Source organism: Aphelocoma coerulescens, chromosome 28 (genome assembly GCF_041296385.1).
Source record: "Aphelocoma coerulescens isolate FSJ_1873_10779 chromosome 28, UR_Acoe_1.0, whole genome shotgun sequence".
Lineage (NCBI taxonomy): Eukaryota > Metazoa > Chordata > Aves > Passeriformes > Corvidae > Aphelocoma > Aphelocoma coerulescens.
The window spans coordinates 2,737,549-2,752,573 of record NC_091041.1 but is presented as its reverse complement, the minus strand read 5'-3'; the positions used below and the strand labels follow the sequence as shown (position 1 = coordinate 2,752,573).

The 15,025-nt window shown below is 51.5% G+C and overlaps 1 protein-coding gene across 5 annotated transcripts in view; it reads right to left on the bottom strand.

The window, feature by feature from the left end:
* Positions 1-37: 37 nt before the first annotated feature.
* The window catches only part of DOT1L (DOT1 like histone lysine methyltransferase), a 77,179-nt gene continuing 62,191 nt past the window's right edge, over positions 38-15,025 (bottom strand). For 3 of the 5 annotated variants that reach the window (XM_068997241.1, XM_068997244.1, XM_068997242.1), the window contains exons 25-29: positions 14,756-14,961; positions 13,325-13,389; positions 11,510-12,469; positions 9,762-10,368; positions 38-7,307 (exon numbers count right to left, since the gene is read on the bottom strand). In XM_068997241.1, coding sequence (XP_068853342.1) covers positions 9,797-10,368; positions 11,510-12,469; positions 13,325-13,389; positions 14,756-14,961 — 1,803 coding nt within the window. In that variant the 3' untranslated portion in view covers positions 38-7,307; positions 9,762-9,796. The remainder of the gene's footprint in view (positions 7,308-9,761; positions 10,369-11,509; positions 12,470-13,324; positions 13,390-14,755; positions 14,962-15,025) is intronic. The other 2 variants (XM_068997243.1, XM_068997245.1) reach the window with 2 other exon arrangements.

The window sequence follows — 15,025 nt, the reverse complement described above, 5'->3', positions numbered from 1 at the left end:
CCTTGCTGAGACAGTGAAAGTCCACAAGAGCTCGGTGTATTAAAATACAGACACTTTAATATAAAGACAAAACTTCAAAGCATCATTTCAATTACAAATCAAGGGAGACACAAGAAATTAAGTGGAGGGAGGGGAGCAAAAACTAACTCTTACATTGTGGAGAATTAGAAAGGCAGGGTGGAAATATATATATTATACGTACATATATACACACCAGAATTCACACTACTGCTATGCAGGAATGAAAGGAATGACAGGACAACTTACCAGTATAAAAAAAAAGAAAACAACCAAAACAAAAAAGAAAACAAAACAAAAAAAGGAGATAAATTAGGGGAAGTTTGAATTTTAAATAATTCAGTTTAATAGGCTAAATTATATAAACTAATTCCTATTTACTAGGAAACATCCCATATCACTGTCCTAAGAAAATGGGTTTTTCAAAAAAATCCATTGAAGAATGGATTTTTATTAGTAGTTAAAAGTTTACTAATCAATTCCTGAGCAACAGCAACCTCATCATCTACTGCTTTCCCCATCCAAGTCCCACTCAGCGAGGGCAGGCTCTCACTCCTAAAAAGTTTAAGTAGAACAGAGACCTAAAAAGTTGGGTTTTAATTGGAAATCGATCACTTCAAAGATTAAGAGGTTAAAAAAGCCAAGCAGGATGGATCAACCCATTCCACCTTTTCCTCAATAACTCCAGAGATGAAACCTTTTAAAAAAATCATTTGACTCCACCAGAAAAGCAACCAGATGTACCTCGAGAAAACCAAAGGATCACAAACATGAGAACTTCAGGGTTAGCATCGTCAAACGTTGAATTTTGGATGTGGTTTTGTTTTTACACCATAAAGAACTCAAGGAGCCCTTCAGGGAGAAGGTCCCAAACAGCAAAAGTACTGGAGAATTATTTCCCATTATTTTTGTCTTGGGTTTAAACCCTGAAGTTCCCAATAACAGCATCTTTCGATGCAATATTTAGTCTAAATAGATATTTATATATTTATAATGTATAAGGATAAATAAAATATGGCACAACAACATTTTGAAACTGGAACTCCAGCTTTTAGTGAAAACCTGATCCGCAAATGGAGCGGAAAATGGAAACGGAGCAAAAAAAGGAAGAAAAAACCCCTTTAAAACCAGTAAAACTTCAAATATTCATACACTGACTGCACATCTGTGCTCCCAAAACTCCAGTTCCTGTGATTTTTCCTCAGTGCTGCAAAGATAGTTCACAAAAACACTGTGTAGTTTCTGCTCCCCAAAAGGATTTTGGGTTCACAGCCCTGCCCAAGGCCCTCCTCTGCTCCCAACCCTTCATCCTCTCTGTGCTTTTGGCTCAGGCAAAACAACCAGAAAAGCAGAATTTTCCACAGCAGCCACCCCTGGGAGTTGGGAGAGAACTCCAGGGTGGAGTTATCCAGGACAAAGCCCACAGAGAATCCTCTGGGTCAGAGGGCGAATTCCAGCACCGAAAGCAAATGGGTCACACGGGAGGTGACCGAGCAAAGCCACCTCGGCATCAGCACCAGGACAAAGCACGGAATCCTCGGGAACGGCAGCTCCGGGAGCAGCACCCCCGGCTCCGCGGGGACAGCGACCCCGGGCCGGGCAGTGCCGGTGTCCCCAGGGCTCGGGGGTGCTCCAAGACCCGGCTGAGGAGGGAAGGAAGGGGCTGGGAAGGCTGAGCAGGAGGGGAAGCACCTTCAGCAGCCTGAGAACAGCTCCCAGTGCTGGGAGTCTCCTCTCCCAGCAATCAGCAGGAGCAGGGAGGGAAGCGGGAGCATCCCGAGGGTCCCACAGGTCCCCAGTGCCAAAGGGGGCCCTGAAGGGACTCGGAGGAGCTGAAAGCTCTGGGGTCCCCCCGAGCCGGGCCTGGGTGTTCCCAGCAGCTCTGCACCCTGGGACTCTCCTGCCACCACTCCCTCGGGCTCTCCTCTGCCTGGACTCTCCTCCGAGTGGAAAAACACCAGAGGAGCAGATGCTGCTTTCTGAACACACAGTCCCAGCAAGAACCAAGCCCCAGGCTGCCGGTCCATGGCCACAAGAAAAGACCTTCCCCCGGAAGGGGCAGCCCAGCAGAACAGGAAGATCCACAGTTTTCCAGGGGAAGGTTGGGATGAGATGGAACCAATGACCACGGGCAGTAAATCCACTGTGGTGGGGAGCACCTGAGCTGCCAAATGTTGCACCCCACAGCACTGGGGTGGAGGTGCAGGAGCAGCAGGTGAGGCAGGTCTGGCTCTCACCCAGCTCCTCCCAGGTGTGTCTGCACACAGAACCAGAACAGTTTGGAAAGACTGGAAAGCACCTTTAAAGGTCATTTAGTCCAACCCTGAAGAAGGAGCTTGAAGAAGTGACCCCAACACATCTCAGAAGGAAACCTGTCCCCAGCGGGGTGAGGGCAGGGACAGCCCCAAGCAGCTCTGGAGCAATGCTCCAACTGGAGATGTTTCCAGGTGGGATGGAAGAGCTGATCAGGCTGGAAACCTCTCCACTCCAGGCTGAAATTGCTCAAGTGACGTCCTCAAGGATCAAGTTTGACTAAAGGAAGAAGAAAGTGACTCAGCGCTTTAACTGAGCATGACCCAGAGCTGGGCAAGTTTCACACCAAGGAGTGTCAAGTGCTGGGGATTTGGAATCTCTGGATTCAAAAAGAAATGAGTAAATCCATTCACAACCAAGTGATGTCACCTTCCTGCCTGGGGGACTTCAGGGGCTGTGGGTGTGAACCCAGACTCAGACCCTCCAAGCTCGGCTTGATCCCAGCAGCGAGTCCTGGCACAGGGGAATCCCACCTCCCCTGCCAGGCTGAGCCCGGAGCCAAACCCCAGCCAAGAGCAGGGGGAGCACAAGGGGTGCACTGGAAGATAAAGTGCTGGAAGGAAGGAAAAGAGATAGAGGCACAAGAATTTCTGATCTGTCTGGTGGAAGAGACACAAATTCCTGCTGAAAGAAGGAGCTGGAGATGATGCTCGGTCCTGGAATGTCAGGGACAGAGAGGATATGCTGCACTCCCTGCTGCTTCCCTAAAAAGCTGCTTCTCCTTCTCCTCTCTCCCACTGTATCCACAACTGAGCTGAGGTAAAGATGTTCCCTGGCTGTCCAGACTGACCCACACCTTCCTACAGGGAAGGGCCTCATTTGTGCCAAACCAAGAGGTGATGGAGGGACACTTCATCCCCCTTATCCTTCGCACCAGCTCGGATCCAGCCTCTACATCCATCCTCAGCAACGTTTTCCCGCTCTCTCCCTCAGCAATCCAGCTGCTGGGTGTCCCCATACCCCTGACTGATGGAAGAATTGCTGCTGAATGACTCATCTGCAGCAAATCCCAAATTTAGGTCCGGTGCCTTTGGAGCCCTCCCAGCACCGTGGGTCCCAGGGGACTGGGCCTGGCGAGCCAGAGGTGGCAAATCCCCAAAAAAGGAAGAGCCCACGCAAGTCTTGTTCCTCAAGGCTGACACTGAGCAGCAGGGACAGGTTTTCCTCAGCACAGCACTCAGGAAGTTCCATTTTTTTGGCACAGATGTGCTCCAAGATGTGCTTTGGCTTCCTGGCGAGTCCCTCGCTGGCAGCAGGGGCGTGGAGGAGGGGGAGCTGTGAGACAGCCCTGGAACGGCGGGACCCGGCACCGGCAGGATGTGGTAAGGCAGGAGAAATTCTCTTTTTCTGGAACTGTTTGGCTTTGATTGCTCCAGAGGACCTTCAATTATTGCAAACAGGTTTCAGCTTCTGGCTCAGTGATCCAGAGGTCACGGCTGGGGCCACACGGATCAGATCCCACCAGCTCCAAGGTCTGCCTGCAGCCAGGTGAAAGCTCTTCCCAATGTGCAGACTGAGGAGTAACAGACTGGCCAGGAGCTGGACTCGATGAGCCTCCCAGGTCCCTTCCAACTCAGGATGTTCTGTGACTCCACGATTTTAAGTTGAGCTTGCCCCAGATGACAGCAAAGCAATAAATAAAAGGTCAGGGAGAGGGAAGACAAAACCAGGAATCTCTTGGCAAAAACATCTCCCAGCTCAGGCAGGGCCGAGGCTCCAGTCCTAAAGTGCCCCCTTGGCTTCCCACCTCAGTGCTGAGCAGGCACCCTCTGGAAGCACCATTTGGGAATCGCTGCCAGGAGCAGCTCCAGTGCAGGGCCTGGGGTGGGGGGAAGACACCGGCACGGCCGGAGCAGCTCCGGATTCCACCAGTGTGGAACAGGGTGGGAACGGCAGGCACTGGGATGCCAGCAGGCACTGGGGCACAGGTAGGGGAAGGCTGATGCTCAGGCAGACTGGATCCCTTGCCAGGAATCCCAAAGATTCATCCCTGGGTCTGGTTTCCTTGGGCCTTCCCGGATGATGTCTGGAGAGTCACAGACTCGGAAATCCTGGGGGGTTGGAAGTGGCTCGGTCACAGCCGAGTGCTGAGTCCAGGGGTTGTGCTGCCCATTCCCAGGGCTGCTCCTGAGCCAGCCCTGCCTTGGACACTGGCTGGCCACCACAGCAGGGACCAAAGGTGACAACGAGGGACAGACAGGCTTTGCTTTTCCTCAACACCCTCCAGAGGTGACAAACTCCTCACCAGGGGCCTTTGCTCCAAAGGGTCCTGGAGTCACAGAATTGTTCAGGTTGGAAAAGATCTTTCAGATCAGCGAGTCCAGCTGTGAGGAGACAGAGCCCAGGCCACCCCTGACCTCTCTGACAGCTCAGTCTGGCTCCCCTGACACTGACTCCTGAGCTGCTGGATGCAGAGCACGTCATTCCCACAAGGATCTGTCCCTCCTCATCCAGGGAGTGCCCCGTGTCCGCAGGGTGACACGGGCCGGGAAGCACAGAGGGTTCCATGGAATCTGCGGGGTGGTTCCTTCTCCAGCATGGATCCTGTGAGTGCCTTGGGCACCAACCAAACCAGGACAAGGGATGGCAGCCAAGTTTTCCTCCTGGATCTCCGTGGCTGGAGGTGAAGGGGAGGTACAAGAGCTCCAAGGAGCACCATGTCCTGGTCCCTCTGCAGGAAAGGATCTGTTAAAATCGGGGGATGAAAAGCTTCTACTCATATTTCCTCCTCTCTCTCTCTCACCAGAGATATAAACGATGGGGGAGAGGTAATTAGGAAATTAATTAAGGCTGCTGCCCCTCCAGCTATCACTCATTTGCAGTCTCCAGAGGCCCCAGCACTCTGCTGTGTGCTGGGGAAGAAGCTGGAGCTGCCCAACTCCCAGCTGCAAAACATCTGGGTTACATTGTGCTCCTGGATTCCAGGACATACACTGTGTTTGGCTCCTACTAGAAGCTACTGGATGTTCCTCAGCTCTCACCCTCCGAGCATTCCTGCCCTTTTCCAGGTTTTCCTCGCGTTGCCAGTCCCTCAGCAGGACACACCCTGTCCCACACACAAAGCAGAAAACATCCAAAATGCCCCCAACTCCCAGGGCTTTCAGGCCCTGCTCTTCCCAGTGGATGAGGAGGCAAAGGCAGATCCCCAGAGTCTGCACAGAGGCTCCTATGGAAGACACACTCAGGAATCACAGAACAACTGCACCTGGTCCTAAATGTCTCCTAAGACTGCCCAGGATGAGAACTGAACCCTGCAGAGGGTGGGAGCTGCTGCAGCCCCTCACCCGCTCTCCAACCATTCCCAGCCCTCCTGGATCCAGGCACAGGAGAGCACAGGAGGGCACAGGGACCTCACCAAGCCCACACCCAGAGGCAGGAGCTGAGCTGCTGTTTGTGACCCTGGGATGCTCCATGGAGCTCCTGCCAGTGCCTGACACCTGCAGTGGGACACTCACCAGGGAGCACTAGAAGGGGTTTAAGGACATAGTGTTGCCCCTCTGAGCACCAGGGCCAACAGGGAGGTGTTTCCCAAAGCCTGAACGTGACTTTTTTCCAGTCATTTTGCTGCTGCAATCCCCTTTCTACTGCAGTTTCCTTTATCGGTACTTGGCCCAGCCTGAACTCAGACCAGCCTGATTCCCACTTGAACGGATCCTCCTTCTCCTCCTCACTCTGTGCACTTGAATAAATAAGTTTTTACAGGTTTATTGTGCATTGTAAAACCTACAAATAAAGGAAATACAATATAGGAAACTCACAAGTTCTCACCAGACCTCTGTAAAATCAGCCCTTCCTGCACACACGACACCGAGTCACAACACAGGTCCCTGCCCCAGGGGGGACAGTGGCAGCACAGGCAGCCAGCTCGGGGTGTTTTTGTGAACTACCATTCAAGAACCTACCCAAAAGCAAAGGACCACGACAGCAAAAAGCACCTTGGCAACCCACGGACACGGCCGAGCCAGGTCAGAGTCAAGAATCAAAACCCCACCAACGAAACGCGTCGTGCTTGGAACAGAGAAACAACGAGCTGAGCAAGTCTGTGCCCTGCAGCAGGACAGAAGCACAATGTTCAGTCTTCCCCGTGCTGGGAAAGGGCTGCACCAACACCACTGACCCCACACCCTGTTCATAAGCCCCAAGAAAGAGTTACCAACCAGCTACCAAAATTCACAGTGACCCGAGTGCCACCAGCAACTGCAAATGGCCCGGGGAAGTAGTTGGGATGGGGCAGGACTTGGATTTCTCCTGTTGCAACTGTGCCTGCCCAGGCTGCTCCAGAGGGGAGCACAGAGCCCTCGTTAGTCACGAACTCAATTAAAACCCACCCATTAAAAAGCGCCTGGCTCAGTCCAAATCAAACCCCCAGGGAGGAGAATTCCTTCCTCTGTCGCTCCCCTGCAGCCAAGCAAGCAGATTTTGTGATATGAACAGAGTCAGGGGAATAAACAATCTGCAGACCTTTGAGAACTGGGTTTGGCATTGGTCAACCCCCCAAAATCAGCACCAAGGATTCAAACCAGAGGCACAGTTCTGACGGACAAAATAGCACCGAGGAGGCTCTTTTACATCTCTGCTGGTGTGCCAGTCCTTTAGTATTCAGAGAATTTAATAATAATAACTTGTATTTATGAGTCTAGGTGGAATAAAATAAGTCAAAATTGTTTTCACTTTAAAAAAAAGATAAATACTTTATCTAAACTATCAACAATACAAACTGGAGCTTTAAGCATTTCTTTTGCCTTTTCTTTTTTTTTTCCTTTTTTTTTCTTTTTTTTTTTTTTTTTTACTCAGATTCACAGTAAATATTTGCTCTGTTGTTTAGGTCTTTTTTATGGTTTTTATTTTTGTCCAGTAGTAAGAGAGTAGAAACCCCTGCACAGGCCAGGTGAGCACCTTTCAGTGGAAGCCGAGTGAAGTTGGTCCACGTTGTCCTTGCATAGGTCACATTGGGTTGAGGTAGAAATCCTAGTTACCTGCACAACAGGAGAGGAAGAGACTCATCTAAATAAAAAAGGCAAAAACCTGCTGTGTTGTTAGATGTGTCAATCATTCCTACATTGCTCCAAGACCTCCTCAGGTGAAGCAAATCTTGACCCAATCCCAATTAAAGGACGGATGTTCCAAGGGACACAGGGCCCCTCCAAACGCTGCAGTGTTTCAAGCTGTGACTGTGTTGAACTCTGTCCTATGGGACTGACACCAAGTGGGGGGAAAAAGAATAAAAAAAGGTATTTCTCCCCTCAGTATTTTACCTTTTTATAGCACAAGTTAATCTGCTTTGAGTTTTGTTATTGTTGTGGGAGAGAGATGTTGTGAATCATGGAATGGTTTGGGTTGGGAGGGACCTTAAAGCTCTTCCCATTCCACCCCTGCCATGGGCAGGGACACCTCCCACTGTCCCAGGCTGCTCCCAGCCCCAGTGTCCAGCCTGGCCTTGGGCACTGCCAGGGATCCAGGGGCAGCCCCAGCTGCTCTGGGCACCCTGTGCCAGGGCCTGCCCACCCTCCCAGGGAACAATTCCTGCCCAAGATCCCATCCAGCCCTGCCCTCTGGCACTGGGAAGCCATTCCCTGTGTCCTGTCCCTCCATGCCTTGTCCCCAGTCCCTCTGCAGCTCTCCTGGAGCCCCTTTAGGCCCTGCAAGGGGCTCTGAGCTCTCCCTGGAGCCTTCTCCTCTCCAGGTGAGCACCCCCAGCTCTCCCAGTCTGGCTCCAGAGAACAGAAGCAAAGCAGGTGATTTTAGTCCCCAGTTCCTGGTTCCAGCCCTGCTTCCTCAAGGACTGAGCACATCTGTTCTCACTGAAGTCAAGGTCACTGCTCAAACACCTGAACTGAGTTCAAGTCACAGGGCTTGGCATCACAACCACCTCTGGTACCACCAGTTCTGCTCCTGTGCTCCACAACCCAGATTTGGCACCCAGCTACTCTCCTACAAGTCCCTTTTGTGCCTCGTCTCTACTCTCAGTGGTTTTCAGGGACTGTCACACCTGTGGGATCCTAGTCTAGCATGGCCTCAAGTCCAGGTAACTCCAGCAGAGCCTCTCACGCTGCTCTCACTACACACACCCCAAACTGACCCTCCTCACCATCCCCATCCTGTCTCTATCCAGGGTTTTCCAAGCCCACACCTCTCTGCTGGCACACAAAGCCTTTCCTCAGCCTCCCTTCCCTGCGGGGAAGGACCTGGCAATACTTACGTGCCTCCCAAAAGCCTAACCAGGGGTTTGTGGTGTCTGAGGAGGAATTTGATGAGGAAGACACTACACACAATGCACAGAGGCTCTCTCAGGTAGGTTGTAATTGAGTTTTATAAGCAGCAAAGTGTGTTCAACCACGTTTGTAGCTTTGGTACCAGTGGACAGCAACAACATCAAAGACCTACAAGGAAAGCACGGAGCCAGCTCCGGGGCCGGACACGCTGGATGCACTTGGCAAGCACGAGTTGGTACAGCAGGATTGCCACAGAGTGTTTGCATGAACCACAGTACCCAGCTCTGTGGTGGTACAGTTTATTCTGGAGTTGCTCTAGAGACAGTTCAATAAACCCCTGCTTCAGGAGAAATGCACACAGCCTCCAAAACCCTCCTCTCCTGCTCCCACTTCCCCCCTGCACATTCCCTGTGCTCCCAGGGCTTGTGGGCATAAAGAAAACATCTGCTGAGACTGTTCCTGCCAGCCCTGGCAGAGAGTCCAGCACAGGGAAGTGACAGGGGAGTCACAACCCTTCTCTGCTACCTGTGGTTGTGTTTGCAGTGATGCAGGGGACACTGACTGCACTGCAGGCCCAGAGAATTTGCTCTCCAAGCAAAGCTGAAGCTTATAACCTAGAGATTTTCAACTTTATGACTATTTAGAGCAGCTGCTGTTGACTGGCAGTTTTTACTGACCACCACATTGTCACATACAGTCACAAAGAGGCACCTTTGGGCACCTCAATGCCACGGACAAGGACTGGTTTGGGATAAACAGGCTGTGCAGGAGGGGAGGGGGATCAGATGGGCAACACCCATTTCCAACAACTGTATAAAACCACATGAAAAATAGACATTTCCTCCTGTTACTACCTCCAGAAAGAACACTCTCTCTTTCTAGGAAGAGATCTTAGCCTGAACATAACCCTGAGCCAGAGCAGAGCTACCCCTGCGAGCACTCCTTGTCGAGAAATCCTGACTCCCAAAACAGAGAGCATCAACACTTTCCATCCTCTGCCACCGGGTGATTTGCTCCTCACATTTTAGAGCTTTCTCTCCCCATTTTGGAGATTCCTCTCCCCCATTTTAGAAGTTTCTCTCCCCCATTTTAGAGGTCACTTTCCCCATTTCAGAGGTTTCTGTTTGACGGAGCCCGGCCCCGACCTCTCTCTGCAAAGGAAGAAGCGTCAGTGAGCACGTCGCACGCAAACTCCTCTGGTTTTGTGTCTGGCCTTACCTTACAAAACAAGAACTGTTAGCTAAGCAAGCTCTTTATCGTGGCTTAACCCCCGAAAGGTGCGAAGCATAAGGAGGCTGCATGCCAAGGGTCACCCACATAGCGGCCGTGCCAGCGGCGTTGGGCTGCGGGAGCACGCGGGGCAGGGGCGGGTGATGGACTGTAAAGGAGGGGCGGGAGGGTTTGTGCTGGAGAGAAGCCAGTTTAATAGACAAAGAAGAGTTAGACTGGACAGGAGCAGAGGAGAAGGAAGAGGAGGAGGGCAGGAACGTCTCGCCGGGGGGGATGGAGGGCAGGTTCTGCAGGAGAGCAGGCTCGGAGTTAGAAGCGAGTAAAGGAGGAGGGGGAGGCAAGGACACGTTAGGAGGGGGTGGAGGGGGATGGAAGACAGATTGCACTGGCGCTCTGTTGAGGTGCTGAGCAGGTCTAGTCTCACTAGATGTTACTAAATTAGAGGAAGAGGGTGGGAAGGATGAGGATGAGGTGCTGGCAACAGCCTGCAGAGGGTTTAAGCTTAGCACGGTGCTGCTAGAGACAGCACTGCTGCTGAAACTGGCTCCAAATTGATGAGGAGAGGAGGCAGAAGGCACCGCATGGTTAAAAATACCTGCAAACAGGAGAGAAAAACTCAGCTTCAACAGATGGGCTTTGTACAGTCTCAAGTGACAAGAGAAACAAAACAAAAAAGCCAAAAAAAAAAAAGAAAAAACAAACAAACAAACAAAAAGCAAAATTATAATAGTTACAGCCCCATACAAAAATATGCAGCGTGAGAAGGCAGCAAGCAATGAAGAGATAATGGTGCAGGCCAGGAGGTACAAAAGGTTCCACTTACCTTTCCTACTGCCAACCTCTAAATGCCACGAGGAAAAATGGTCAGACCCAAGAACTGTCAGTTCTATACCACACGGGCAGAGTTTTGATGAGATTAGAAGTGGTCTTTAGAGTTGGTTATCTGAAGACTCAAAGTGCTGCTCTTCCCTCCCCACCCTCCTGCTCCCCCACTTACAGGGCAGCAGAGGGGAGTTGTAATTCCAGCAAATCTACGTGCTGAGAGATGTGAGAGTTAGGATTTCCCGACATGGTGCCTGAATGATTATGGACAGGTAAGAAAAACTGCCCTGGACACTTAGAAATGGCAGGTTCAGCCTATCTTCTAGTCCTGCCAGCTTGTCCCTGGTGTGGGCCACAGAAGCCAAGCCTGTGCAGAATCCCAGAAGTGCAAGGTGCATATGGCATTGCCCTTCCTGGCCAAGAAATGCTCTTCATGTCCATTCAAGGGCCAGAATGCTACAGAACTCCCAACACCAGCTCCTCTGATGTTCTGCTCCTCCTGGATCATGCTAAATCCATTCAAGGCCTAATCTCAACATTTACTCAAGTTGACAAGTTAGAGATCCTTAACATGGTACCAGCACAAGTGAAATCTGTTACCTGCAGGCAGACCTAAGTTGGTTCCAACACAGCAACATCTGAACAAGCAAACATTATCAATCACAAAGTCTGGGTGTATTGTTTCATTAAGGTGGTACAACAAGCTCATCTAGCAGACAAAGCTCATGAGATTTCACTGTGGGGAACTGAACTCATCCTAGCAATTCCGAGAGAGAGAGAGAGAGAGAGGAGACTGGTTATGTGGGACAGATCTGCTTCACATCCTGTAGAAATGAAAGGGTTTCACCCCTGGAGAGGCAGTGTCAGACTTTCCTTTAGGCCCTGTCTTATACCAGAGAAAGAGTTCTGCCTACCTCCAACTGTTCCACCTGTAACCCCAGGAGAGAAGTTCCCCATAGTGTGAGAATTAGTCAGTCTGGTTGCAGCTGATGACACGTGGACCAGACTGGCAGCAGCTGGCATTGAATTAAATAAGGACTGCAATACTGAGGAATTTGTCACCGAGTTGAGGTTTGCTTGCAAGGCCATGGGGCCGAGGGGGAACTGCGATCCAGTGGTCAGAGTGTTGAGGAAAGGATGGTGCGTCGGGACAGACGGCGCTGGGGTCCCTGCTGAGGAGACAGCAGTAGAAAGGCTTTTACCATTCAGAAGGCCACCAGACGAAACAGCAGCAGAAATGAAAAGGTTGTGGCCATTTTTAAACTCCACGTCTCGGTCCCTTCCCTTGCCGACCTTCCCGTTGTGCTGCACAGAGTTTTTCTCCGCAGACCCCCCCGCTCGGACGCTCAGCTCGCTGAGCTCTTTGCCCTTCACCCCTGGCCGGCTCAGCTCTTCTCCCTTGCTGCCCAGACCTTCCAGCTGCCTCTTGTTCAGGAAAAGGTTTGTGTCCGACACCCCCAGGTCTTTGCCTCGCTGCGAGGGGAACCCCAGGGAGCAGTTGGAAGCCGTCCCGTCCGGAGCTTTGTGTGGAAGAGCAGCGCTGTCCATGAAGCCGTGCAAGCCCAGCTCGCTGGACAGGCCCCCGTTGTAGGTGAAGCCGTTGGGGGGGTTTGTGCCAGGGCTCAGCCCGTCCGAGGGCACAGCCAGGCTTTTCCTGGGGTGTCCCGGGACCTTGGTGTCCATGGCCAGCCCGTCCTCAGAGGGAGGCCTGAAGGCAAAGAGGGAGTTCTGGCTCAGAGCTGACACCGCCTGCAAGGGGCTGTCTGTGGTTTTGGTCAGGTTGATGTCGGATATCGGTGAAAAAGTCGATTTCCATTTGCTGCTGTTCATGTTCTCGTTGCTTTGTGCTTGTTTCCTCCCCGATAAGCTGCCACCTGGTTGGGGGGGGAAGGTTTACAAATGTCAATAAACAGCATTCACTAAATCTGCCCCTTGAGAATGGGGTTTGATAGAATCACAGAGTCCTTAAGGTTGGAAGAGACCTTTAAGATCATCAGCCAGCACCACCATCATGGTCACCACTAAACCATGTCCCCAAGTGCCACCTCCACATGTTGTTTGACTCTTGGTGACTCCACCACTGCCCTGACAACCCTTTCTGTGAAGAAATTTTCCCAATATCCAATCTAAACCTCCCCTGGCCCAGCCTGAGGCCGTTCCCTCTCCTCCTGTCCCTGTTCCCTGCCAGCAGAGCCCGACCCCCCCGGCTGCCCCCTCCTGTCAGGGACTTGTGCAGAGCCACAAGGTCCCCCCTGAGCCTCCTTTGCTCCAGGCTGAGCCCCTTTCCCAGCTCCCTCAGCCTCTCCTGGGGCTCCAGCCCCTTCCCCAGCTCCATTCCCTTCTCTGGGCAGCACCCACATTTTTAATCCTTCAACACCCACCTTTTATCAGTCTGTGATTCTATTTCTGATCCAAAGGCAGAAATATTTCTGAGGTCACCTAAAAGTCCTTAAAATTAAGTTGAACACTCTGGAAAAGTCTGAGAACACTGATCTGCTTTTCCCCCCTACCTTTATCCTGCAGATCCCTCCTCAAACCCTGAGTCAGTAAAAAACTGGTCAGATCTTTGGTGACCTGTGACTACAGAAAGAAGTGACCCAAAATCTGTAATTAACAGCCACTTAATGATGATTAAAAACTGCACTTTGTCCAGCAGCTCCTACTGACACAGCTTCACCCATCCCCAGGCCCAGCCATAACCACAAACAATTCACGTTCCTCACACGTACCATTTTCAACAGTCTTCTGTGGAGATTTGCTTTCCAATGATATTGTTGCAATTTTCCTCTCAATTCTAGTGGGAAAATAGAAAGGTTATAGCACTTATAGCAAACCTTCTGTTGTACATTTACCCTCACAACCTACACTCCTCATGATCAGGTCTTATCAGATGGGAGAGTATAAAAACCAAGTCAGCCCCACAGTTTTGTGTCACTAAAGGAATTTATAAGCATCAAAACACCCATCACAAACTTAAAGCAGGAGCTATTACAGAATTACTGCTCTTTGAGAGGATTAGTGCACGTTCAGAGAACTTTGTTGTTTTTCTTTCAAAACAAGAAGTCAAACCACATTTCTATTGTGGTTATTTCTCACAGAATCATGGAATGGTTTGAGTTGGGTTGGGTTGGACCTTAAAGCTCATCCCATTCCACCCCTGCCATGGCAGGAACACCTTCCACTATCCCAGGCTGCTCCAAGCCCCAATGTCCAGCCTGGCCTTGGACACTGCCAGGGATCCAGGGGCAGCCCCAGCTGCTCTGGGCACCCTGTGCCAGGGCCTGCCCACCCTCCCAGGGAACAATTCCTTCCCAAGATCCCATCTAGCCCTGCCCTTGGACAGTTTTCCAGCATCTGAAACAAGAAAAATATTGCACCCCACAGGCAGGCAAAGGGTGCCAAGTAATCCATTTCCAGGGTAACACATCAAGAGTTTGGGGCAGGAATTGAACAAAGTTTCAAACTGGGAGTGAGCAGGAGACAAATCCTTAGCTAGAGATCACACACAACCTCAGTGCTCCTACAAAGCAGCACAGTAGGAAAATTACAGAATCCCAGAATATCCTGAGCTGGAAGGGACCCTCAGGGATCATCAGTGCAGCCCCTGGCCCTGCCCAGACACCCCAACAAGCCCACCCTGGGCATCCCTGAGAGCGCTGTCCAAACGCTCCTGCAGCTCTGGCAGCCTCGGGGCCGGGACCATTCCCTGGGGAGCCTGGGCAGTGCCCAGCAGCCTCGGGGGGAAGAACCTTTCCCTGAGCTCCATGCCCAGCCCTGACCCAGCTCCAGCCCTTCCCTGGGCTCCTGTCCCTGTCCCAGAGCAGAGCTCAGCCCCTGCCCCTCCGCCTCCCCTCGGGAGGAGCTGCAGCCCCCAGGAGCCTCCCCTCAGTCTCCTCCATTTTTCCTCAGTCATTTCTCCACCAGTTCTCTCCGAGGCCAGGCCCTGCCAGCCTTGCAAGCACAGCAGCAGCAGCAGGTTCCCACATTCTACTGCCTGAATGCCTTCCCTGTTCACAGCTTCAGCCACGTACGAGGTTTGGGATAATGGAATGGGCCTCCAAGCAAGGGGAACAAAGAGGTTTAAACACACCCCTGCTGCTGAGAGCAGTGTTATCAGCCCTGAGAGAAACCTCATCCTGGAACGGTGCCTGTGCATTCACCTGCTGCTATTGTGCTCATCCTCAGAGCCCTGCTCGTCATCCGATGTCAGGGGGGAGTAATGGACACCGTTGGTCTGAACGAGGGGCTTCTCCTTTTTCAGCACTGGGGGCTGGTCATTGTCCTGGTAAGGAACAGGAGAGTTCTTCAGGGAGTTTTCAGGAGAGGAAATGGCTGTTATTTCTAAGGGCTGGTTAATGTTATTGACCTGGGTGAAAAGGAGAGAAAGCAGTTACAGATGAGAGTATCCCTGGAAAGGCATCTTGTTAAGG